This window comes from Rousettus aegyptiacus, unplaced genomic scaffold (genome assembly GCF_014176215.1).
Source record: "Rousettus aegyptiacus isolate mRouAeg1 unplaced genomic scaffold, mRouAeg1.p scaffold_m13_p_3, whole genome shotgun sequence".
Taxonomy (NCBI): Eukaryota; Metazoa; Chordata; class Mammalia; order Chiroptera; family Pteropodidae; genus Rousettus; species Rousettus aegyptiacus.
In genome coordinates, this window is record NW_023416306.1 from 9,332,475 (window position 1) to 9,359,495 (window position 27,021).

The following is a 27,021-nucleotide window of genomic DNA, read 5'->3' on the forward strand; positions in this document are numbered from 1 at the left end:
CATACCGTACCGTTTTGCACCTTTCACAGGGCCTGTCTCATGGCCGAGAGACTTGTGGCAAGGTTGCCAGTCGCTCCCTTGCTTCCTAGCTCCTCTACCTCCCTCTCCTGCCCCCCAGAAGAAGGTCACGTGGGAGGTGGGCCTGGGGATTTTAGGTTTGGTATTATGAAGTCAGCATAGCACAGAGGAAGAAACTTCGGAGTCAAATCCTAGGTTTGCTCCTTTGTTTTGTTGCATCAGGTAAATGATTTAAGCTCTCTGGCCCTATTTCTTTCTCGGGAAAATGGGGATGATACCTACCTTGTGTGGTTATTGTGTGGATTGGGAAAAATGAACATGAAGTTTCTCATACAACACCAGCACGTTTATCATTGGTAAGTAAATCTTAATGATAATGAGTGTGTGCACGCGTACCCACAAGCACACAGATGCCTGAAACCAAAGGAAATCGATCCGTAATGCGCAGGTTTTAAAACGTCTGGAGCTGGGTTTTCACCTCCTGCCCAGTCGCTAACTTAGGGAACCCATCGCCCTGTGAACAAAAGAGTTCAAAGGGCTCTATGAATTTTAGTGTCATCAGATAGTATGGGGGGAGACGCTGGCTGGTAGCTCTTCATGTACTTCCTCGAATTAGATCAGACAATTAGGTCACACCTCTTGATGGCAGAAGGACCCAGCAAATAAAAAAATCATTCTCCATTCAACCTTATTCCCTGTTTTTGTTTTTTTCTGTTGTAATTGTGATAATAGTAGTTCCATTTGTACCAGGAACTGTAGTAATCGCTCGACGTATATTTTGTCATTCCGATAGCAACCTACCAGCTCGATTCCAAGATCCCATTTTAAAGATAAGGCAACCGAGGCTGCTCAGTCGCATCCGCGTAGCTGCTGCTTGGGGACTGACGCCGGAGCTGGTTGTCTTCCCGCCACCCGTGCTGCTTCCAATACTGCCCGCATTTTGAAATTCTTCTGAAGTTTCTAGGCTTGGGAACAAAATGTCATATTAAGATTTTTGTTGTGAAAAGAAATGTAACTGTGCATACGTTTATTAAAACAGTTTTTCTCCAAATAGTGAACCATCTGTAATTTCTGTCGGAAGCAACAGACATTAAAGCAGCTGTGTGTCTCTGTTTCTCTTCGCAGTGCTCCCATGCCCTACCTCATAGGAATCCATTTAAGTTTAATGGAGGTAAGTTGGCTCCTTTCCTCCCCAAATCGCTCTACTTGCCCTTGTGTTTTTGCTGCGTGGCAGTGGGAAAGACACAGCCCGTGGGGTCACCGCCGTGCACGTGGGCATGTGTGGGAGCAGCACCTCGTGTACCGTCCCTGCCCAGGTGCGCGCAGCCGCGCACTCAGCTCGAGCCCGTTCCGTGGCTCGTTTCCCGTGTCTTTCCATTTTGTTTGGAGATTGTCAGTTTTCACGGGTGAGGGAATGAAGTCCAAAGCAGCAGGAGGAAAAAGGTCCTTAAGGGTTCGAACGAGGCAAGGGAAATGACTTGCTTTTCAAAATGATGTCTGTTCTAAACCACTGTAAGACTATTACATTTTTCATTGTAGAAAATGTGTGAAAAGTATGTAGAAGTCTAAAGAGGAAAATTAAAATTATCCACAAGACCATTTTTCTAAGTTCAGCCACCGTTACCATTTTACTATTCTTCATCCTAGTCTTTATTCTTTATAAATATATATTTTGTATCAACATACATAATTGATTTTTTTATATATGATATTTTATATTTTATATGTCGCTCGATATTATGGCATGGGGTTTTCTGCGCGTTTTTATTTACTCTCAGTAATAACAATTTTTAATTTGCTACTTGTCATTCCACTGTTTGGATATATCACAACTTAACCATTTTCCTATTATTGTGGAAAACTTAGGTTGTTTATAATGTTTCACTATGATAAATAGCATTTCAGTGAACATCTTTATGTATAAGGTTTTCTTTGCATTTTGACTTAGTTCCTTAGCACAGAACCCATGATGTAGAAATGCTTGGTCAAAACTATGAATCTGATGCCAGATTGCTTTCTGCCTGGCAGTACCAATTAGATAAGCAATTCTTTCAAAGGACTTATCTGTGCTTTTGTAAGTGCCGTTGATTTGTAGATATGAACCCTAAGCTTTCCCCTCCTCAGGAGAAAGCTTAAATTTGTACTAGAGCAAAATGGGGTGGGAGGTGGGGGGCTTGCCTGCTTTGCACAGGAGAGAAGCTCTCAGAGGGAAAATCTAAAGCCATATCCGTCTGTGATGATGCTTTGCATGTCTTAAAGGAAGTGCTACTTCTCTTCTTCTGTTCCCTTCATTTCACGTCGACGAGGACCACCTGCTTCTTCGCTAACTGTTGCACACTGTGCTATTGTGCTTACGAAAATGAAACAAGTTGGTTATCGAAAAACCTGTTTGTTTGACATTGAGAATCTTGATCAAAATAGACCACAGAAATCTGCTCAAATTTCTAATTTGACAGGACGGCCATGTGGCTCCCACATTCTGTCAACAGTTCCTCCTTGCCGCCACCCAGCCCCTAGCACATGCAGCACAGTTTACGGACTGTCTCGGGCGGTGTGTGTAGATCAGAGTCAAGAGCTTTCTTCTGTGTTTTACCTTTGTTTGTCAGGTTTGGGGATGTATTCAGAGCTCCTGCGTGAGAAATTTAAATTGAATACTTTCTAATAGGCCTTCAGTGCCAATTACTGCAGAGTTTGAAACCCTCGTCTGAAGACCATTTGTCTGCTGGAGTCCGCAGCGCCTCCCTGCCTCTCCTCCTGCCCGCCAGACTGTTCCAGCACAGGCGTTTTCAGACTCCTTCACGTGCCTTCACCCTCGGCGTTGTCCAGGCTGCTAGTCTCGCTAGCGTTAGCCTCCTTTTCTTCTCTAGGTGCCCTCTAGTCATCTCCTTTAAGGCTTTTTGTTTCAGCTACCAAGGCAGTGGCAGTGATTCTCAGTGGCAATTCTAACGGTAGCATGTCTCTGTCTGAACACAGGTCCAAAGTTTCAGGTGCCAGTTGAACTTCACCTAGATGTACGACAGACGTCTCGAATTCGGTCTTACACACACACACACACACACACACACACACACACACACACAGTAGGCTGTTTCACTCCCCTTCCAGCGTTTCCGGTCTCTGTGAATGGGACCACTGCCTGGAAAGGCACCAAAAATAGGACACCCGAGCGTGGCCGAATGCTCCTCTTCCTCATTCTATCATTCTAAATAGTCACCAAGTCTCCGATATGTCTCTTGCCCTGTTCCTAACTTACTGCCTTCACTGACAGTTTGCTTTGCTTTCTTGGATTCTTGCAAAGCCTTGTTCATTCATTTGCTAAGCAAAATGAAGGCCTCTTATGTTCCAAATATTTTGCTAGATCCTGGAGATCTGAAGATGAATATGAAACTCGGTTCATAGTCCTGGCATTTAGTGAGTTGCCTCCTGCCAGGTTCCTGTACCTTTAGTAGCCAGCCTTTCAGTCTCCGTCTGCACCGTCCTGACTACTACTCAGTCGCTTTGCTGCCGTCAGGCCTTCTGTCTTCTAGCTGTCCCCTTGTTAGCCATGTGCTCTCTGATCTCTAACCACACCCACATTCCTGCAGGGCTAAGCCCTGCCCTTCTCCAGCTCTTCTAAGAAGTCCTCCCATTTCGTCACTGTCTTTGACTTACTGTACCTGCTGCTCTGGGTGACAGCTGTTTACTTCTCTGTCTCTCACCATCACCCCTTGGAGCATAAACCTCTTTGGGAATAAGGACTGTGCTTCATTTACTGTGGCACCCCCAGCATGTAGCAGTGCGCCCAGCGGGTGCTTTCTGAAAGGAAAGATGGAGCGAGTACTTGGAAAGCTGGGATCCAGAACACGTCTAGAGCCCTTCAGCAGGCATCACTGTTTGCAGAGAACCCAGTATCATAATTAAAGACGGAGGGAGTACATTTTTTTCTTTATATGGTTGTAAGTAATTTAAAACAAGGCCTTTTGTTCGCAAAACATGAGATGTAAAATGTGCATAAATTTTGAAGCTAAAACTCAAGACAGAGTTTTGCACTTAGGTAAATGGGTGCGAGTCCACTCTGCTCAGTCTCTGAAAGGCTTTAAGCAAGAAGGTTTGAGAAGCACTGGCCAAGCTCCATCTCAGCCCTGTTGATTGGCTACAGTAGGGGAAGGGTTTGCCCTGCCGAACTCCTGTGTGGCAGCACTAAAAAAAAAAAGAAAAAGAAAAAGTAGCTGCCCCACACTTGAAGCCGGCTAACATACTTTCTGAACAAAGTAGCATTTCCTGGGTGTGTTGGGCAGCCAGGAACTACAAAATACTGGACTTTAGTCTTTTAATCTCCTCCCGTGGATTTCAGCTCAGACTCGGAATGCTTTCCTCATGCTTCTGGATTGGGCGTTTCTGGTCCCATTATACCCTTTGGACAAGAAGGGTGCCGCCCATGAGATTCCTGCCGGGAGTTGTGGGCCGCAGTGCGGCGGGAGGAGCTCGTACCTGGGCCGAAGGACAGACAGCTCCGTAAAGAGGGCGCTCGGAAGGCCCACCCCCTCTCCCGTACCAGTTTTCTTACTGGCAATTCAGCAAAAGGCTTATTTTTGACTGTCTTGTTATTTTTTCTTGAAAGCTATAGGCACCTTATTATGCCTTTGCATATGTGCCAGAATTTTTTAAACTTCAAATGAATGTGGCAGATGTTCATAAAAGTTTAGAAAAAGCTACCATAGGAAGACTTTTTAACCATTTTTATGACACTCAAATTTGTTGCACTAGAAGAAATATAAATTATAACCTAACATTCTCATCCAGGAAAAGGTTCTTTTGAGGAAAGACCTAATTCTAGTGGCCGTGCCCTTATAGGGTCCTTGCTATTTGTTCAGTTGCAACCGAGCTGCCCTAAAGAGTCCACCTTCCTTCTAAGGTGACACATGTACAGCTCATCATCATTCTTATCCCCTCTTCTGCCTGTTTACGTCTCTCTCTCTCATTTAAGCAAACATTAATTTGAGTCTGGTGGTAAGTTACCAGGATAGCCAAGGGTATTGGCATAGACCCAGCTTATTCTTGGAGAGAACGATCATGTTAGCTGGCAGCTAGGAAACACCGAAACGTGGCCAGATTACACAGTGACTGTTTCCTTTTATTCTCTCGACCTCAGTTTAGTTCAGGAGATGTTTTTGCAGCTCCTCTTCTGTGCCATGTCTGCTGGCAGGTGCTTCTCCTGCTTGATAAATGAAGACCCTCCTCTCTAAGCCTCACAAACAATGCTTTGTATGTAGGCCTTAGAGTAACAGGGTGTTGTTCTCTATCATTCCTGGTGGCGGAATGGTCAGGAAGGAGGAAGGAAGGTGGCAGCAGTGACGCAGTTCTGGGCAGGGGCTCTACCTAGACACAGAGGCGGTGGCGGGGAGCAGCTAGAATGTGGGGCTCTGGATGCTGGCTCCCTACTTCCTCCTTGTGTGACCTTGGAGCTTTCTCTCACCTGTACCATGAGGGCAGTGGTTTACTTCCCCTGTAGCAGCGGTCCCCAACCTTTCTGTCACCAGGGACAGGTGCTCCTATGAGAATCTAATGCCTGACGATCTGAGGTGGAGCTGAGGCGGTGATGCCAGCGCTGGGGAGCAGCTGCCAATACGATGAAGCTTGGCTTGTTCGCCCTCCCGCCGTTCACCTCCTGCTGTGTGGTCTGGTTCCTAATGGGCCACAGACCCCTTGATAATCTCTGCTCTGTAGGGTCATTCTGGAGGATCCAGTAGGAGAATGGTTATTGGGTGCCTAGCACAGTGCCTGGAAAATAAAGAATTCGAAAAAGGCCGACAACCGTTGCTGTTTTTACTTCCTCAGTGGCCTTAAAGCTATGAACATGGTTAAGTTGATGGCTTTAAAATTGTGTTTCAAGGACTTTTAGGTTCCAAGGCTCACCGTCATCATCCTCATTTCCTAGGGAGGGTGTTTCAACAAAATTGTTTTGCACCTGCCCTGTTTTCTCCTGGGTTTCAATGCTGGAGGAATGTTCCAGAATGGGCGTGGCACTGGTGTAGGATTTGGTAGATGCACTTCAGCCCCCTGCTTGACCGCTCCCCCGCCGTAATAACTTCGGGCGTGATACCTTGTCTCTCTGTATCTCAGTGTCTTCTGTAATAGCCCGTAGTACCCACCTCGTGGTATTGCAGTAAGGAGTCAGTGAGTGAGTCCTTTCTGTGTCCAGCACATCCCAGTGCATGGCCAGCAAGCACCCCCCTCTACAGTAACGTTTTGAGAGCCTTCCATATACCAGCCACATCCTTATACTAGAAACCTATATAAAATAGTGACTGTGACGTAATCCCTAACTTTACAGCATTTTGTCTAGAGCAGATGGAGATAAGTAGAAAGTAATTGCAGTGAATTAGGGATGCTGTAAGTTCTGGAAGGGGAGACACCGAGCCTAGCTTTGAGGCCTATGCTTCTGGAAGGGAATGCCTAAACTGAAACCTAACAGGTGAATAAGGATTCAGCCAGGGAGCCAGGCATCTAAAAGACTTAACGTGTAGCCCATGGAGTTTTCCAGGAAGCGTGAGTAGTTCAGCACCTGATAGAGGCATGAAGCTGAAGGGGGAGAGGAGAGCTGAGGTAGGCGGGCAAGGGCCAGCCACCCCGGGCCTTGTAAGCCGTGTTAAAGAGTCTGAACTTTATGGGGCAATGGAGAGCCATTGAAGTGTGTAAATAGGGGAGGGACATGGTCAGGCCTTCTCCTTCTGGGCCATTAGAAACACAGTCCTTCCATATAAAATGCTTGGAAACTGCTTAACCATGTTAATAAAGTAAATTGATATTTGTAAAGATCAAGGTACTTCTTAAGTAAATTGCACACCACAACCACGTATATAAAATTCAGATGTGTTAGCGTCCCAAACCCAAGCTTCTGCATGACTCCCTTGCTACTCAGCCGTAGCAGAAGTGTTCGTAGTGATGGCTTTCTTCAAGGTTTTAAGCACCACTTTGCTAGATTTTGTCTTTTCCTCTCCATTTCCAAGTACTTTTAATGAGTTAGATCTTCTTTCTACAGCTCAGTTTCGAAGATATAAATTTAGGTTATATACTAAGTGATAGTTCCTGGTGGTAGGAACGGGGGAGTGAGACCCAGGTACCAAGTTCATAGGCCCTCACTACCTCTCTCCACCAGTGCAATTTCAAGCGGCCTGTGATGGGATGCAAGCCAGGCTCACAGCAGTCTGTCTCTGTCTCTCTCTCTGTCTCTCTCCCCTGTTCCCCCTCCCTCCCTTTTTTTCTCTCTTCCTCCCTCCCCCCTTCCTCCCTACCTTCCTCTCTTCCTCTTCCCTCTCTCTCACCATCTTGTGTCTAGGAGGCCTTAGCCAGGGCTCCTAGAAGCCTGATTTTGCAGAGGCACCAAGTGCTTGAGCAGCACTGAGCCTCCATTCCAGGGACAGCATCCAAGTGCCAAGTCACAGCTCCTCTTGGTCTCTGGGATCCAGAGGCGGCATTGTCTATGTCTACAGTGGGGTTCCTGGTTTAACTGTGGGGCTTTTACACAAAATAACAGGATTTATGTATTTACAGACAAGAAAAGTCACGTTTTTTTTTTTCTTTGCTTCTCAAAGAACCTGAATTTCTGTCAAATGTGTTGGCACCATTTTAACTAGTTTTTTCTTTTCATTTTTCTCCTGGCTATAGACTATAGAAAGTCTTTAATCCTTTGTTCGTTTTCGAGGATATTTATTTTTAAACAGTTTCACAGCGAGTGAAGAAGAGTGTTGTTTACCACTGTGCCATTTGCTTCTTCCCAGGGCTCCACAGGTAGGCAGGAGGAAGGGATAGTGCACACTTATTAGAGCTGCAGTTGATGCAAAACTCTGCGCCATAATTACATTCCATTAGAAGTGGTGACTTGTTTATGTGTCCTCACAAGAATTGAGAAGTTCCATGTGCGAGTTGTTAACTAATGCTCAGTAATCATATTCCTGCTTTATAAGAAGGCAATATTTGCATGAAAAATTCCACCTGGTAGTTTCCATGACAGGTTCCTGGGGAGAGCTTGAGCAAGAAAGCGCAGAGGGGTGGGAGGAAACTGACATCTTCTGAGCCCTTGCCCAGTGCCTGACACTGTGCCAGGTACTTCACCTGGTTTCACTTTTGAACATTTCTCAGAATTTCTCTGCCAAGGAAGAGATACCCAATTCCAAGTGAGAGTAACTGAGGCTCAGAGAGATCAAATAATCTGCTCCCTGTCCCTCAGTCCCCAGAGCCTCTGGTCTGTGCTTCGACCCGTCAGGCTGTGTGGGCTGTGCTGAGCCCTGCCCCAGCCCTGGGCAGAGGGCCCCCCCCACACACACACACGCATACATGTACACCTTTGTCCGAGCTTTTCCTTCTCAGGGCGGCCTCTGTGCCATGCACTGGGCTTGGAGGGGAGGGGAAGGGAGAGCGAGTGTCTGGCAGCCTCACATTCCTCCAGAGAAAAGCTCTGAGTACTCTTGTGACTGGGGCTGGGTTACTTAGCCTCCCCACGACTCCATTCCCTCATCAGTAAAATCAAGGTTATGTTATCCATATCAGGGTTGTGAGAATTAACCGATAGAATGGACGTGAAGAGCTTTTCAAAAATACTATAACAAAACATTACTCTTTGTAGTTGGTAATATAAAAATAAGAGGCAAAGCTTAGATCAGTGAAACCCTGCTACTTGCTTTCTTATATGAGGAAGAAAGTAATTGGACAGCAGTTTGGTTTTGCTGGAATTTCCTTAGCATGTTATTTGTTGTCATGTGAAATCATCACGTGTGAGTCTCTGTTGCATGCCGGCATTCAGAGTATTCAGCTCTGTTCAACTTCAGGCCTGAAGAAGGTCCTGGATTTCGCCCGATGGCTTTTCCCTGGAAGCTCTCTCCTTTTCGCAGCGGCATCCACTTTTAAAATGATTTTTAAAGTGATTCTTAAATGCCACTTACTGTAATATTGGAATTAGTTAATATAAAACAATTTAAAGCTCTAGTAGTAATTTATGTAATCAAAGGGAACGAGTACTTCTGGCTGATCTAAGTATCTCAGTCAGGACATTTTCAGTCTAATTTGTGGTGACCGAAATGTTCTCTTGTGAGGTAAGATAAACCTCTGTTATAGATTAGAAAAACTGAGTAATTTATGAGGGAGAATCCCAGTAGAAAATGTAAAACCATCATCGATGCTTTTGTTTTCCAATTTTCCTTTCATCACATAGCCAGTCATTATATGTAAGTTCCATTTATCAGTGTTAAAACGGACTTTATAAATTGTTACCAAGAGAAGCTTGAACTAATCAAATCCCTTTCAGATTAAGATAAGGGGCAGCGTGCCACAGCTGCGTGGCAGAGTAGAGAGGACTCTCAGGCTCCAGAGTGATGTGGACCTGGATTCACGCCACTGCTGGGTAGCTGTCAACATGCACCTCAGTTTAAACAAGATATCAGTTTAGCAGGGGGTTAAAGGTATGGTTACTTTTATCATAGTTTGACTGCTTCGTACAAAACTATTATGTTATCCTCTTAAGAGATGCCCGTTGGAAATAATTAATAGTAGTATCGACCGATGAGTGAGGGTTCACCAATATGTATGGCACTCGAGCCACATAATTTCTAATTATCACTTCTTTGAGGAAGGTGCGGGTTTTCCAGATGGGATATTAAGGTGCCTCTTTGAGCCTCAGACACCTTGCTTATAAAATGGGTAGATTCTCCACTTCATAAGCGTTTTTAATGAGGAGTAAATGAGAAAATTTGGTGCCCAACATGTGTCAGGTACCAATAAATGGAGATTATTACAGAGCTCTCCCTTACCCCCAAGGGATCCTTTCCAAGACCCCCGGTGGGTGCCTGAAACCACAGATAGTACTAAACCCTGTATGTAGTGAAGTTTTTTTTTTATACATACATACCTGTGATAAAGTTTAATTTATAAATTAGGCACAGTAAGAGATTAACAACAATAACTAATATGAAAATAGAATAATTATAATAAACTATTATGAATTGAGAGTTGTTTCTCTCTTTCAAATATCTGGACTTTTCCATATAATATTTTCAGAACGTGGTTGACTGCGGGTACCTGAAACCATGGAAAACAAAACAAAACTACAGATAAAGGGGAACTCCTGTCCATGTATATCAATATTACATGCTGTAGAACCGATCGTTTTTCTTTAAAACAAGCTAAAAGCCACCTCCCTGAGATCGAGTGTGCCATCTTTTTCAGTCTCCTTTTGTATTTTTTAGTGAGTGACTTTTTCTAAATTGACATTAGCTTAAAGGCACTTTTGACAGAGCACAGCCACATAGGACTGGTGACTTCATAAACTCCTTGCAAGTGATTAGGGGCGGGGCCGTCGTGGGAGCTCGGAGACCAGTCCGGTGATGGAAGAGCGGTGCCCGTGGCCGAGTCAGACCCCGCTTGGGATCCGGGCACATGTGGTTTTGTTTAACACCGTGCTCAGCAGACTCACGGTCCGGGTTTGCGACCATCAGGCATTTGTTGTTGATCTGTGAGGTCACCACAGTAGGGGTGTTTGTCAACCAAATTAAACTTCCTCTTAATGACCTAAAATAATTGATTCAGAAGGCCTTTAAATGGGCCACGGCGATATGTAGGCAAGCCGAAATACAATGTTTTCTGCACAAATTATTGCATGTTATTGTTTCGGTTTTTTTGTTTGTTTTGGGTTTGCTTTTATTGGGGAAAATGTGGATGGACCTTGGGCTTTTGAGGTGGGCAGGGAGAGTGAGTTTGGATCCCGGACCCACCATTTGTTTATATGTAATGTGAGCAAGTCACTGAGCTGCTGCTGTGTGTGCTTTAACATCCCCGTCTGAAAATTGGGGGTGCCTGCCTTATCATGACAGTTAGCAACAACATGACTGAAGTTTCATGCACAGTAGTAGACCCTCACTTAGCACTAGGTGTCATTATTAATAAAGTATTTCCAGCAGGTTTCTCTGAAGAAGATAGCTTAATAATTCGTACAAAGTAGTTAAGGTCTGATGTAGTAACCATGCCTTTTTTCTCCTGATAAACTGGTTTCTCCATCACCTACTCTCTGCACTAAACTTAGATATCTATAGAGAAAAGTATGACTAAAATTGAAGTCTATAAACCTCTCCTTACATATTGTTTTTGATTCTTGTCTGATTTAAAGAAGAATTTAAAATTGAATATTTAAGATATATACCACTTAGGCTACAAAAGGAGCTTTTTTTTGTTTGCTTGTTTTTTGCCCATTGAATTTAGGCATTAATGACCTAAACTCAGGCCTTTGCAGGTAAAGAGTGGGCCCACCATATTTAATTTATTTGTTTAGAATCAAAGACATTGGCTCAGGGCTTTTCCTAAGTGTTCGCGACAGCGGCACTAAAGTGTTCTTTTGTGGTTGGAAGGTATCAGCATTCCGCAGAGTGGTTTATGTGTCCTGCCTAAAATCCTTCCCTCCATAAACCCAGATACCTGACAAAAACGAAGAGCTTCAGACTAGGGCTGCCTAGATGCCTGGACACGTCCTTCACCAAGCAGAATATGTTAAACCTTGCCATCAGTTGTTTTGAAAGATCCAGTGATAATAAATTTATATCATTTTAAGTGCAACTATTTTATACTGGCCGAATGGGTTAAATTATGAAGCTTGATAAGTACATATGCACATTACCCATCCTCAGCTCTAGAAGAAAAAAAATGAAGAAAAAGATAGCTATGATTTTGGAAGTCATCCCAATTTTTAAAAATAAGAGAATTTGGACATTTTGGCATATGGGCTTTTTTAAATGAAATTTCATGGAACTGAAAACAGTCAATTTTAGGTTTCCAAAAATTGTTTTGATTTTCATTGGTATAAATTTGCCGCACATGGTTTTAGGGAAGTTCTGAGAGATGCATTTGGGACTTCGAGGTTGATTTTTTTTTTTTTTTTTTGAGATTTGTGATTTATTTTTAAAAGGTATTTTTTCCCCCTAACTCAAAGTATAAATCGAAGGAGACAGAGTTCCATTTCTAGGACAGATTTTAGTAATGACGTTGTTAAGCATTGCCAAACAACTGGACTTGGGGCTGCATTATTGAACGTCATTTTCAGCACCGTCCAGACCCTGCCCGCCAGGGTCCTCTCCCATCATCCCCCAGTTAGAATCCCGAGGCCAAGCAACTTTGGCCGTTCCATTAGCAGCAGCTGCTGGTGATAAGCAGCATGAGAGTCACCTGTGTAGGGTCAGGCTTATTGCACATCAAGGTTCAGCAGTGTCGGAAGAGAGAGAAGATGCCCAGGAGGAGGCTCCAGGCCACCTGCTGTGTGAGGATCAAAGAGTTGAAAGGTCAGAGGGCGCAGCTCCCTTAACCATATCTGTCTGTGCAATAGCTATTTCAGCTTGTAAATCTTGATGATTTCATTAAGTCCTCCTGGCCGCTACTGGGGCATTGAAATAATAAAATTTTATATCTGTTGCCTTTCCTGCCTCTGGCAGCCAGGCTGGTACATTCTCTGCAAAATGGGGCGTCTTTATGAAAACCTTTCTTGGACCGATCAGGACTGCCTTAATGAAGCTTCAGATTGGGAAGTTGGGGTTCACAGCATTTCATCCTCTAGAATAGTTTTGTTTTGTTTTTTTAAAGAAAAGAAAAGAGAAGAGAAGAGAAAAATCACCCAAGCCGTTTAGCAGCCTTTGGGGTTCAGGTAGCGCCTCTTCTGAAAAGCAGGGTGCTAAATACGACCTATTGCTAAATGCTCCATCTCACGCCCAGGAGGCGAGGAGCAGTCCCAGGGCTGCCGCTTCTGAGGCGGCCCCTGTCTCGCACTCCAGCGGCCTTGTCTTTGGGCCGCTCCAAGTAGCTACACCCGTTACTTCCCACTCGGCAGACCTCTTGGGTGTTTGTAGAGACATGTCCCCCGAATATGATTTTCCAAATATTTCCCCTCGATCTTAAAGTTGTTATGGACCTTTAGGGATCCTTGGCTCTTGGGCAAGACAAATCACAGTAATGGCTATTCCTTTACTGCCCATATGTTTCAGACCCCTTGTAGTTTGTTTGAAAAGTTAAGAGATTTTCACAGTGAAGGTGCCATTTCTGAAATTTAAAGTGTTCCTTTTCACCAGGAGATAAGTTCACTCTGATTAAGTCCGTAATTCTCACTAAGCCATGTTTATGGGGGTAATAAACAATGTTTCAGTGTGCTTGTTAAATTGGGTTTCCAACCTCTCCACTCTTTAAAAATTGACATTTCAAATAAAAGGCAGGTGGAGATGGAAGTCCGGGTTTTCTATGGTTAGCGATGAATGAATGATGGCAAGTGGCAGTTATGTGGGAGGAGTGAGGCCCTGTTTTATGAGAGGGTAACCCCAAACCATTTTGGAACTAGGGAATCAATACCCCCAGTGAAACTCTTAAATTCAAGTCTCGTCGTTTCAAATTGGATGGTTACTATTTTTGAAATACTGCCAGATGCATGACATTCATTATTTAATCTTCACAAGGCTGTACTCTAGTAGTGGTGGCCCAGTGGTACAGATGATGAAATCTAGACACAGAGAGGTTAAGTAATTTGTCCAGAGTCACACAGCTCACAATGAGCAGGACTAGAATTCAAACCCAATTATTTTAGTATGTAACGTGTACAAAAGAAAAGTATGATACTGACTCTGCTTTCAGGGTCTGTTCACTGTTATGTATCTGGTCTCTGGAAATTCCATACATGGAGGTTATAAGAGAAATATGCGACTCGGTCAGGGTCTTCAGTGTTTGCTGAGCCGGGAGGGTAGAGGGGGCTACGCAGAGGGGCCCAGAGGACGAGGCCCTGGGCCCTGGCAGTCCCAGACTCAGCTCCTAGCTCCGTTCTTAATTCCAGGACCTGGGGCAAGAACTTCAGTTTTCTATTCTGTAAAATGAGAATAACAACACCTATTCCTTGAAGTTGCTTTGAGGAGCAGACGAGATAATACATTTAAAAATATAGTATTTAAAAGCTCTGCAGTACTTTACAGATGACAGTGGTGTTATTGCAGTATATGTGAATGTATAGTAAGATTAAAACAGTTATTTTGAGGGGAAAGTGACAAGTACACAAGAAATAATTAGAAACATCGCTAGACAAGTGTGACATGTATGTTGCCCACTGTGCTTGGCTTAGGCCCAGAGGAGGCAACTCACCATGGGAGCAGGACTAGTCAGGAAGGCTTTGTAGAAGAGTAGGGCCCTGTGGGCTGGAGATAATCATGGCGCTTGATGCCCGGGCCATTTCGCATCTTCCCGAGTGCCCTGCCACTTCCTCTTTCCTTTGGGCTTTGCAGCAGTGGTGAAAGGTGCCGACAACTTCCTTGTCCTCTTTTTACGCATGAGGAAACAGAGTCTCCAGCAGTGGGGAGGATACTTCAGGTTGACGCGAACACCAGCAGAGTCAGAGGTGTCCGTGGGATCACGCCTCCATTCGGAGGGCGGGGAGCAGGCCGGGCTGGATGGCGGGGCTGCCCTGGGGTGGACTTGCAGGGAATTGCCAGGAGAGCCAACAGAGCCAAGCGCTTAGAAGGGGACCAGCTGGCCCTCACCAAGCTTCTGCCTATTGCTGGCCCTCCATCGAATGCAGTTTCCATGGTAATCTCCACAATCCTGAAGGTTAGGGTCATGACCCCCATCTCACAGAGAAGGAAACTAATGCTGAAGGAGGTGAAGTGCCTTGCCTAAAGCTACCCAGCTACTGAGCGAGCCAGGACACCACTTGGGGACTTCCCGACCTTGGACCCAGGACCGTGCAGGGGAGGGACTCGGACGTGCCCCGTGTCAGTGGAGATGTTCCACCAGAGTGAGGTCTGTTCTGCTGCGTCTTACGGTGCTTTTTCTTTGGTTTATTGGTTATAATTTAGCCCACCACACCCTACCCACACCGTCTAACAGGGAGGCAGGAGCCCCTGGAGTTCAGAGATCCTGTTTTAGTCATCTCTGGTCCTTAAGCCCTAGTGTAAAGTTGACAGGAAAATGACTGACCAAATGAGTGAATGAATGAGTGAACGAAGCATGTCCAGTGGCCGGATGGTCAGGGAGGAGAACTAGCCCATGGAGGAAATAGCCCCTTTGACGACCTGGGTTGGAAGTCTCTAGATGTGTTCATCAGAGTCGGTGCTTATTACCGAGAGAGGAGCGGATTTGGCCTGACCCACGAGGTGCTTACAGCACCTCCCTCCCCTGCCAAGCTTCTGTTTCTGTTTAAAGCACACTGGGAAATTCCAGCCGTGTTTTCAGGGCTCCTCTGAACTGTCGGGCTTAGATTTTTAATTTTGCGGAGCAGGAAGGAGCAAATCAGTGACTCCTGGCTCCAAAGAAAAACCACGACGTTTATCAACTGCTTGGCAGCTCAGTGACCTCTGGGGCCTGAGGAAGGGAAGGGAAATGTCACTCTTCCCTCTTTGGATATCCGAGCTTTCGGGAGGGAATAAAGGGTTTAGGGTCCCTGAATACTTGCCTTTCCTCTTCCTGTCCTTTCCACTTTCCCTCTTATTTCTCTTTCCTCTCCTCCTCGGAGGCCGCCCGGCTCCCCACGCTGTTCTTTGTTGCGTACTCATGTATATGCGCGTGTGTTTGAGCACATTTTCTGTGTGCTGTCTAGTGGAAAGAACATTGGCACGAAGAGCCCAGATTCAGATCCTTTCTCTGACAAACGCCAGTGTGAGAACATGGGCATACTGTTGAATCTGTTTAGCCTTAATTTTCTCATCCATCAACTGGGTATGATATTCTGTGGGAAAGCCTCTCCCCTGGGAATTTTAGTGGGGCCTGGGCCAACCACCAAGCCGCTGAGGGCTCTATTCCTCTCTAGGTGCCTAACAGGTATCTAGTAAGTTACAGTTGCTCTCTAAGTCTGTTGATGAAACAATGTGTCAGAGCAATTAAGAAGATGAAGGCGATAGTGCAGAAGCATTGGTGTTTAACTGGGTTCAGGGTTTAGCTCCACTGCTTCTAAACCAGAGGACTTCGGACAGGTTGTTTTACCTCTCTGACCCTTAGTTTCTTTGCCTCTCCACAGGAGTGTCGTGAGGATTATGTTAAATGGTACATGTGCAGGATCAGGCCGTGGGAGGAACGCATCAGCCAGTAGCTCTTGTGAGAGCCAGTGAGAGGGACGCTGGGGCTCAGTGCCGCACACCTAGGAGTGGAGTTGGCCTGAGCAGTGACGGCGTGAAGCCCGGCAGTAGTCAGTTAGGATAAAGTTTGGGTTAACAAACTATTAAGCTGTACTTTTTGGTTTAGTTATAACCATATCTACCTTTCAAAATTGGAACCAAAAAAAAGCTGCTGAGAAGTCAGACTCAAGGGAGACATAAGGTATAATGTCAGGAGTCATGTCTGTTGTCCCTCTCGTAGTGGGAGGAACCGGACTTTCTTTAAGCCAAAGCAGAGCTTTTTGCGGGTGTGATAGTGCTCCACTCCAGGAGGGTGCTGCGTCCTCTCGAGCAAGGAGTCCTTGCGGGAGTACGTCCGGACCGTCCCCTTTGCTTCGTTGCTGGGCTCAGAGGTGCTATCCCAGGTGCTGGCTTGGCCACCGGAGAGGACACTTTGCTTACAGGCCCCAGGGGTCACTTCAGCGGGGAGAAAGCCAGAGGTGGTCAAGACCAGCACCCGGAGCAGATGGGAACATGGCCATATAGGTGCAAAATAAATATTTCTCTGTTTTTTTTTTCTTTTTACTTAATCCTCTCACAACTCTGTGTAGCACATGGTTACAGCCTCATTTTATAGATGAAGAACTGAGGTTCTACTAGGTGTAAGTAACCTGCCCTGGGTCCTACAAGGAGGAATTGAAGAAGATAAAATCCGAAGCCCAGTCCATTCCATTCATGCCCCTGCTCCTCTCCCCAACCAAACCCAGCTGAGTCCAGACTCCAGCATCTCTCAGAAGGTACCCAAGGGTGTCGCTGCTCTGCTCTTCCCTGAACAGGGCACAGAACAGGGCGAAGGAGCCATGTGTGTTCTGGAGCCTTTACAAACTTTACCAACAAATTTTCCGACAGGAAAAATATTCTAGATTGAATCCTTTCAATCCACAGAATTATTGCTATATTGTTTTTTCATAACAATAGTTAATACCCAGTGCTTGTTCTATTCCAGCCACTATCTTATTATGCATATATTAACTCATCTGATCACCATGACAATCTGGTGACGTTCGTATTACTTTCGTAAACATTTTACTGAAGTATGAGATTTATAAAGGAACTGCACTCATCCCAAGTGTACAGCAAGGTGAGATTTTACAAGGCAAGCATACCCATGTAACCACCACCAGATCAAGAAACAAAATGTGGGTGCAAAAGGTAAAGGGATTAAGAAGTACAAATTAGTGGTTACAAAAGGGTCACGGGGATGATGTGGACTACAGCGTAGGGAATGTAGTCAATAATATCGTAATGGCTGTGTTTAGTGCCAAGTGGGTACTAGAGTAATTGGGAGGGTCGCTTTGTAAATTATATAAATGCCTCACCCTTCTGCTGTATGCCCAAAACTAATATGAAATTCAATTAAATTTGAAAAGGTGCTACCAGCTCCCCAGGAGCCCCTCGTGCCCCCTCGTGGTCGCGCTTCCTCCGCGCGAAGGGTGACCATTATCCTGGGTGTTAGCACTGCTTTAATCTCATTATACACATGAGGAAACTGAGGCACAGGAGAGGTAAAGGGTTTGCCAAAGGCGGCACAGTTGTAAGTGGCAGAGTGGCACTCAGACCGGCAGTCTGGCCCCAGAGAGCGGGCTCACACCGCGTCCCTGGGACGTAGAACGATGGGGCTGTGGTAGTTTAAAGTAACCTTTGGTCTGAAAACCAGGTGTTTCGATTCTTAGTCATGGAACTTTAATCCATTACTGATATAGTTTTGAAATTGCTAGGAATAGAAACTCGCTTTTTATGGCTCCCCATTTATTGCTCACTTACTGCAAACAGGTACTGCATTCAAGTCCTTACACATATTAGCTCACTTAACCTCACAGCGCAGCTGTAGGGTAGGTTGTATTTCTCCATTTTATGGGTAAGAAAACGGAGGCCGAGAAGTGAAGAACCTGCCGGAGGCTACACGGCAGCGGAGGCAAGGCTTGAATCCGGCTGTCTCGTTCCAGAACCCACGGTCATCTTCACCGCCACGGTGACTCCTAGCTTACATCTGTGCCGACTGTGAATTAATTCTACACTAATTAGTCATGACAACTTTACACAGTTGTTGTCATTGCCGTCAGTATTGTTATTCCCATCGCTCCTCCTTGAGCAAACTCCAGTTCGCTTGCGTTGGGCTCAAGTCGTCCGTTTGGGCTCACGCTGACCCCTGCTCCCAGGCCTGCCTCCTGGCAGAGCGGCTCCAGCCACGGTGTCTCATTCATTCTCCAGTCAGTGAGCATTTGCTTGTGTCGGCCCTGGTGCTGGGCCCTGGGGGTGGAGGGGCAGATAAGGCTCAGCTCTGCCCTGACGATGGTCCTGGCGGAGGGACAGCAGAAGGCTTGCGCGTGCTGTCTCGCATGCCCCTTCCCTCACCGGCCCACCGCCTCCATCCCAGAGAGGGCGCCCGGCCCTCAGCCGAGGGGGCAGAGGTGGAGCTGGGCCCCTGCCCCTCCAGGCCCGGGACCCACTGCTTTTCTCTACCTCCCGCCCTCAGCTTCCACACCTGGGGCGGGGCACACCACGTGCTCCTGATCACTCCTCGGACCCCCCGATTCCATGGCCAGTGAAAGTCTTGCTGTTCAGTGTGTGACTTGGTTCTGAGTCCTCCCTTTTGTCATTAGCTGCCCAATCTACTCCATGGACAGGCAGGGTCACCCCCAACCTGGGTGGGGGCCTGAGGTAGTTTGAACAGGTACAGTTGATATTTATATGTTAGAGGGGAAACCTTGTTTCCATACAACCAACTTTAGATGGTGAGGCTCAATAAAGCCTTCTTGGCTACAGTAGAGTGATTCTCAAGTGGACCCCATTTTTGTGTAGGGGAGTATATCAGAATCTCTAGGGGCACTGGATTTTTATGTTTATCCTAAGAGGACATTAGTGGAAAACAAAGTTAAAAAATCCTGGGCTAGACAAAAAAAGGAGAAGGCAGGGAACCAAATGCAACTGCAAATCAAAATGTGCTTTGGGGTGACGGCCCAGGGAAAAATTATCTTGTCATGTAGCGTTCATTCACCACCATTCATGCATTGTTAGTTTTTACTGTCCTTTGTGATTTCATTCTGTTTTCTGAACATAGGACTAGTGTGTTTATCGGCTTCATTGGAGGTATAATTTATGTACAATAAACCATCCACTTACAGTGATTCAATTAACGTTGGCAGTTTTAGATATTCATAAAACCACCACCACCACCTCAATAAAGATACAGAATATTCCTATTACCCTCAAAAGATCATTCTTTTTTATTTAACAGATGCTTACCTTGAGCTGCTCTTGTGCCAGGTACCAGTCTGAGTACTTTAAAAATCTTAACCCATGTAATCCGCAGAACAAGCCTATGAGGCAGGCACTGCTACCATTTTCAGTAGAGGAGGAAACCGAGGCACAGAGAGATTGAGCAAAATGCCCAAATTTACACAGCTGGTGGGTGGGGTGGAGCTAGAACTCAGACTGCCTTCTGGATCCTGTGCCCTCCGCCTGTAGGCTATACCATATCTCATTCATTCATTCATTCAAGAATTGCCTGCTTTGGGGTATGAGCTGAGAGTACAGAGATCTTGCTGGCGACCCCCAAGAAGCCCACAGACTAGGGGAAGATTTGAATACTTGTAGAAACAACTCTAGATTGACTTTTTATTCTGGTTGCGGGACTAAAGCACAGGGGAGCTCAGGGAAAGGCAAACTTCCTGCTGCCTCAGGCCCTCTGGAGTGGCCCCTAGGCGGGTGTAGCTGAGTTCTCAGGAACCCCTGAAGGAGAGGGGAACAGACAGGCCAGAGAGCCACTGCTGGCCGAACTCCTACTACGGAGGTCCTGGGAGTGCTGTGAACTCCTCGACACTCACTCACTCGTCCTCGCGCCTCTGTGGGTCTTGTCACAATGCCCACATCGCTCATGAAAACCTGGGGCACACAGGAGTTTGGATGAATTGCCTCAGGCAAGCCACGAGGTACGGGACACTCCAGAGGTGACACTTACATTAGAGCCCGTGTCCTCTCGGCCGCCCCAACCACCTCCCATACTATTTTTCCCTTCCTTGTCCTGAGAGGCAAGGGTCAAGCTAAGTCCCTCTGTGACAAAGCATAAAGGGAAAAACTTTTTCGATTCATAGTCTTTATGGGAAGATGCCATTATTGTGTATTTCTCTGTGCGAGAATGCTATTTGGAAAGTCAGTGTGTGTGTGTTGGTTTTTTTTTTTTTTTTTCATTCTGAGAAAAGACTATAGAGTCTGGTGAGGGGACGGTTTGCAGCTGGCAGGAGCTTTGGCATATGTTGTAACTAAAAAGAGAGAGAACGTGTCGGTGGGGCAGGCTACCGGAGAGCCGCCTCGGTGTGCCGCGGGACTAGTAAGTGCTTTAATTGGGTAGGGTTTTTGGAGGACTATTTTGACATCTGCTCATGTCTTTGCTGATTTTTCTTCACTTGGAGTAGGAAACACAAGCTGTGGATAAAATGACTTTAAAATAATTGGAAGTAAAGCTATCTTTCTCAAAGTCGAATTTGAGAGGAACACTTTTTAAGAAGTGGAAAGTAAATTCCTCTTCCAGGAATCCATCCTGAAGCACAGGGCTTTGTGCCTACGGACTTCACGACAATATTACATATAACAATTTCTTAACAACTGGAAATAACAGCCAACGAAAGGGGCCTGGTTGAGTTTGATTCCACGAAGCTAGACATTTTGTAACAATTAGTAATGATCTTTACAAAGCTTTTAATGAAGCGGAGCATGGCTTATATGGCAATAAGAAAATCAGAAACATGAAGAGTTGTTCCAACTGTGTTTTTAAAAGTAGGGAGAGGGCAGAGAGGGGTGTTGAAGGAAGCACCGAAATTTTATCTCCAAATAGAGGGACGAAGGTAACCATAATTTTCTTCTTCGAATTTTTCTGTCTTTCCTACTCCTTTTTACAATAGGCATGTGTAATTTTTATGATACAAAAGACAAGAGAAAGCAGGTCCTGAGAATGTTGGCCTGACCGCATGTCCGAGCATTGGTTTGGGGAGTGAGTCTTTCAAGTCAGACTAGGTTCAAAAGTGCCACTCAGTAGCGGTGCGATTTGGGGCAGTTTTTTGACCTCTCGGAGCCTCGTTTCCTCGTCCTCACCGTGGAGATGGTAGTTTCTCCCTCATCGTATGCACAGGGTAGAAGGACCTGGCACCCTGGAATGGCCCACCTTCCTTCTTCACCAGCACCTCCCACCCCACCCCCACTTTGAGGGTTTTTTTGGGTTTTGTTTTTGTTTTTGTCCCTTGTTTCTTTGTGCCTTTCAGGGGTAAGGCACCATTCGGCCGAGCTGGCCTCCGATCCTTGCCTTGGGGACACTGAGCTTCAAGAAGGCCCCTGAGCCCGTGCCAGCCCCTTTGGAAGAGGCCTTGCCGGCAGGGGATTGGGGGTGGGGGGGGGGTAAGCATTGTCCCCTAAGAGGAAACCATGCCGACCCAGCTCCTGCCTGGAGCCTGGTGCTTGGGCATCTTGGTTACTAAGGGGACCCTGGCCAGCTAGGTCGGAAAAAAGGGCCAGGCTTTTTCCTCTCCTTCAGCCTGCCACCATTGTTAAAAAAGTAAACACTCCACACAGCTTAACCAGCAAGTCCTCCAGTCAGGAGTGGGAAGAAATCAAAAACCTGCCTCAGCTCAGCCGTAGAGGGCCCACAGGGCTCATCTGTGCTGCTGGGACCCCACTGGGAACACAGAAGGAACGCCAGTTCTGGTCCAGAACCAGCACCCTCTCTCTCTGGGGCCCTCAGCCCCTGAGCCCTCCCTCCAGTGGCCAGGGCCCCCTCCCCGCTTCTGCAGCTCTCCGGAAGGTCAGATGCAGCAGGATAGGAGATTCTGGGGTGCGGCAGCCCTCAGCTCAGTCCTCAAGGCCTCCCCCACTGCATTGTGGCTCAGCCCCTCGGGGTCCCTTTGCTGACTCTGTGTCTGCGTCGAGTCTTTGAAGCGAGAGGGCAGTGGTTGCCAGGGAGGGGACAGAGGTTTCGCCCTTAGGCCATGGACTGGCCATGGCTGATGCACATGTTACAAAGTAATAGCTGCTCCTTATTAGTAGCTGCCGTGTGCCCATGTGTGCCGTGCACCATGCACATGCTGCCTCCGATTCTCACAGCAGCCCGGGGAAGAGCCGTAAGAGGGTGGTCACAGCCACTCTCTTGATCTTACAGATGAAGAAGCCACAGAGTAGCCACATAGCCTTGGGGAAACCCGTTCACCTCTCTGAGCCTCAGTTTCTCGCCTCTGAAATGGGAATGATGATGCCCCACCTGTAGCCATATTGCTGAAGACGAAAGCATTTGTACAGCGAATGCGCTGTGTGAGCTCCGAAGCGTGATATAAGTGGCAAAGATTGTCGTTGAGGCTGTTTCTCAGCTTGCTGCTGGCACGTCGCTAGCACCCTGCTAGGTATTTAACCTGTGGGATTGCAAGGGGAGGAGGCTGAGGAGCCCTGGACGATGCACCCCGAGTCTTAGCGTACTCATCTGCACAGTTTGCTGATAGCATTTTCTTCCCCTGTGAGTAAGGCAGTCAGTTAACGAGTGGGGTTTGGAGGGAGAATGAACTTCTAAGGAGGACATCTTATCCCTCCTATGTGGGTCTCAGCCCGCAGTAAGCATTTAGTTCAAGTTTACAAATTGATAATAGGTTTGTGGACTAGCCCCCGAGGGCTTGAAGAAGTCAGTGGCAGAAGTTTGAGACTCCTGGCCTCCTAAGTGGAGGGCTTCCAGGCCTCGGGCCTCTAGGAGTGTTATTTCAGCCCCAGGAAACTTCTGATCAGCAGGGCTCCACCCTCCTGCCGGGAGGAATCTGGAAATGTTTGCTCAGGTACCAAGTTGTGTCCTGGAGGCTGGAGTTTGAGACAACAAATGTTGACCAATATTAATGAGCACTTGCCAGATGCCATTCTGTGCTGGTTATTACCCAGCGGAGAGCCAAACAGATGAGCTCCTAGGAAGGCAGGCAGGCGCCCGGGTCCTGGGGTTCGGGGTGGCAAGGGCTGCGTGGAGCTCAGTCTCACTGAGGGTGTCTGTGACCAGAGGCTGGTGTCGGTGTGCAGAGAGCCTGGGCTGCTGAGGCGGCCTGCGTGCGTTGCCTCTGCCCCTCACCGTACCTCCCTGCACCTAATTTCCCGCAAGTTACATGAAATGAGGGTAATAACATGCGCTTTGCAGGCTTTGATAAGAATTAAATGAGGTAGAGGGAGTAAAGCATAGAACACGCACCAGCCGGCTTTTGGTACCTTGTAATAATTGCGCATTCCCAGAGCACTTGCAAGCTTAGGCTTAGCGGCCGTCGGGGTGCCCGGCTCCAGCGCTAGCCGGTACGATGCTCTTGGGCGAATTAGGAAAAGGCGTGTCCTCCCTCCTGCCACCACCACACCTGTCGCTGCCACCCGGCAGGCACATGGGCTGGCAGGTTTCAGCCCCAGCGTGGCTGGCCGGGCATCCTTGGGCCGTCCGTGCACGCTTGCGCAGTCATATGCCGTAGCTCAGTGTGGCTGATAACGAAGCTGATCCCTTACGTACAGGGTGACCTGATGTCCCGTTTTATCCCTTTTGCCTGGCATATATCCTCTCTCATATCCCAAGTGTCCCCGTTTGGACAAATTGTATGGTCTTTCTACTTAAACAGAACAAAATTAAATAAAGCAACAGTGCTAAAGTTCTAGACTCTAAAGAAATGAGCTCAGATCTGTGATGGGGTAAGAGAGTTGAATGAGCTTGGAAGTGGTGGGCAGGCAGGAGAAAAATGGAGGTGGATTTCAGCGGTGCGTAAATAGTGTGAGTAAATACGGAGAACTCGGGCCGCGCAGTCTGGTGCTCCTGCAGACCATAGAGAGCTGCTTCTAGATGGCGGGCTCGTTATCCCTCCCCCTCCTCACCAAACATGAACAGCCGGGAGGCCTGAGTCTCCCTTTTCCCTGTACCAGTGGAATCAAGGCTTATGGCGACAGCGTCTGAGCCATGGTTCGCTATGTGTGAGGGAAGCGTTAACATGTTAACACTAGGCCACACGCCGTATTCCATACCCAGGCATGACGAGAGACGAGAGAGCTGGGCAGGTGGCCTGTAAGTGAGACCCGGGGGAGGACGCAGGTGTCGTAGGCACCGAGCCGCACATCAGAGTCCTGGCCAGAGCTTTGGGTCTCGGCTTCTACTTCAAAAAAGAGAGAAATATGGGGGGAAATGACATTGGGGTATGAAGCTCTCTCCCTCGCCATGTGACCGCAGCACGTTAACTTCACATCTGTGAAAACCTTTCTGCTCCTGGGGCTTGGGGATGACGGTTCAAGCTCATGGAGTTTTTAGACAGTTAAATGGCCTCGCATTGAGCCTGCCCCAGAGTAAGCCTTCACCAGATGCCACTTTTCCTCCTAGTCCTCTTCTCCCGGGGCGGGGGATGGGGGACATTTGTGTCTTAAGGTGCTTCAGTGACTTTCTCTTCTGGAACCTTTATTTACAGAAAGTCAGAAACATGGCCTTGGATGACGTCGTGATCCTGAACGTGGACACCAACACCCTGGAAACCCCCTTCGATGACCTCCAGAGCCTCCCGAACGACGTGGTAGGTCACGAGCCCGCAGGGTTCTGACTCCTGCAATGACGTGAATGTGACATGCCCCTGGGGGGACGGGGAAGGCTGGGGACGGCTGTGGCTTTCCTGTGTCTAGCAAAGACACTTGGTTTCTCTGTTCTCTTGGCAACCTTTGTCTCAGTGAAGAAAGTTGAGGCGGTTCATTTTTTAGTCTTGTTTTGCTCCCATAACTTTCATCTGAAAGGCTGTGAAATGACCCCAGGGCCTGGACACCTCCGCTTCCGTGGGAGCCTGAGGGTCTTGCAGTCCCTCTCCAGCACACTGCCATGTCCCGGGGCAGGACAGCGTCCCCTGTGGTGGGCGGGAGGGCTTTCAGTGTCAGCGGTTTGGGGCACTTCAAACCCATATTATTTTCCTGGACTATCATCAAACACAGCCGTTTTCCCACGTCTCAGGGTGTCCTCTGACAGTGCATGGAAGGCGGCTCCCTGTTCCCTAAATCTCTCTGGGAAGCACGGTCTAGTGTTTCCGGTTTGACCTCCCTCTGCCTGCAGGAGGGGCTGTGGAGTTACACTGGCTTCCAGGTTGCGAGGAGCCTGCTGCCGAGGTGGGGCTGGGTTTGTGTCGCTCGGGTTGGTGTCACGGCGCTGGGCACAGCTGCCCCGTTATCGCCAGGAGTCCCAGTGGCACCATGGCGGTAGCTCTCTGGAGGCACTGCCGTTCGCTGACGGTGGCTCACAGCAAGGTTTCATCCTCCTCTACTCTTAACTCACTGTGAGATTTTGAGAGAGCCGTTTGTGCTCTGTAAAGATGTTCCATTTGTTGCACAGTGAACAGCGGCCACCGTTCATGGACTTCCTGCGTGTTAAGCATTGTACTAAGCACTTGTCATTGACCTCTCTTTTCCTCTTCACACCACTCTGAGGAAGGTATTTTTCTTATTCCCACTTTACCCACAGAGCTAGAGAGAGGGGGAGCCAACAAGTGAACCCACCTGTCACTCCACAGAGCCGCTGGGCCCACTGCCTCTCGCGGTCGCATCCGGTTCGCATCGCGGCCTGTGGAGCAGGTGTTCCCTCCTTTCCACAGGGAGAGAAGGACCTCAGGGAGCGCACAGGGTGAGACCGCAGTCTGGACCACAGCAGAGCCTGTGCTGCCGCTACCCGGTGTCCACTGCCCCACCCCCTCTGAGGCAGCGAGAGAGAGAGAGGGGTCCAAAGTAGGAAAAATGAAAGCACCAGACACCATGAGGTTTGCTTTTCATCATGTCAGAACAAGGTGCGTGGTTGGCAGCTCAGGGCCTCCCGACCGTTCGTTATCTGCGTTCTTTTGGTCCAGGGAATGCTACCCTAGTTCCCTCTCAGTGGAAAAGTGCCCCGCTTTGAGCCACAGGTGACCTAGGTATGGACCTTGCAACCGTTGAGTGAATGCGGTGAGTGAGCCTGAGGTATCTCAGGTGTATGGAATGGCCGGGGGCCTGGGGCAGCCCAGGATGAGTGACTGGGCGTCCAGAAACCATGGAGAAGACAGACAGGTCCCCTCTGCGGGGCTCTGACCCCCTGCTGGGCGTCGAGTGGCAGAAGCGCAGCAGAGCTAGGCCTGTCCTTCGAAGAGTGTCGTCCATTAGCAGGAACAGGTGTGTAAATTACATACGATCACGGTATTCCAGACTGCGGGCTGCAGAGGAAGTAGAAATCAGGCACACAAGGTCCCAGGGGGCGACATAGTTTGGGAGAAGGTGATGGAGGCTTTCTGCAGGTGGCACATTCCAAGGTGCCTTTTAAATGATCAGCGAAGTGGCCCCAAAGAACTGGAGTAACTTGGGTATGTTGCTTTCCCTCTCTCGGCCTCAGTTTCCCGTTAAGAAAAGAGGGGTACCAGGCCTCGTTACGACTGCTGCGACAAAGGATGTGGCAGCACTCGTCAGGTGCTCGGCACAGTGCGCGCATGTGGTCACTGCGCGAGAAATAGCACCTGCGTTTGTTTTCCGGGAAATCGTTGTTAACGATTACAGCCAAGGTTGGAGGACAGCTCCCTCACCGTCCTCAGCCTGCACGCGAGGGCCTCCTGGCTTCCAGGCTGGTTCATGGTGGGCTCAAGAATGTTCTAGATTCAGGAAAGGCTCAAAGGTCACAGTGGGGAGGGAGCGTGGTCTGTGAGACGCTCACTGTGTTTCCGTGGGACGCATGGCCTTGGTTCTGGAAGGCTGTGTGAGCCGGTGAGTCCTGGAGAGGAGACATGTCCCACCCGTCTTCGCGTCCCCTGCGTTCAGTCCTTGCCGTGGGTCAGCACAGGCGCAGTTGACCCCGTCATCTCTCTTTCCGCCAGAGCCGCTTCGTGACTGCATCTGACAG

General features: G+C 47.8%; 1 protein-coding gene across 11 annotated transcripts in view; it reads left to right on the top strand.

Annotated features, from left to right (window-relative positions):
* DENND1A (DENN domain containing 1A) overlaps window positions 1-27,021 on the top strand; it is a 452,316-nt gene that overhangs the window by 256,593 nt on the left and 168,702 nt on the right. For 10 of the 11 annotated variants that reach the window (XM_016137432.2, XM_016137434.2, XM_036238282.1 and 7 more), the window contains 2 exons: window positions 1,144-1,189; window positions 24,596-24,697. In XM_016137432.2, the coding sequence (XP_015992918.2) occupies window positions 1,144-1,189; window positions 24,596-24,697 (148 nt within the window). The remainder of the gene's footprint in view (window positions 1-1,143; window positions 1,190-24,595; window positions 24,698-27,021) is intronic. The other variant, XM_016137431.2, reaches the window with a different exon arrangement.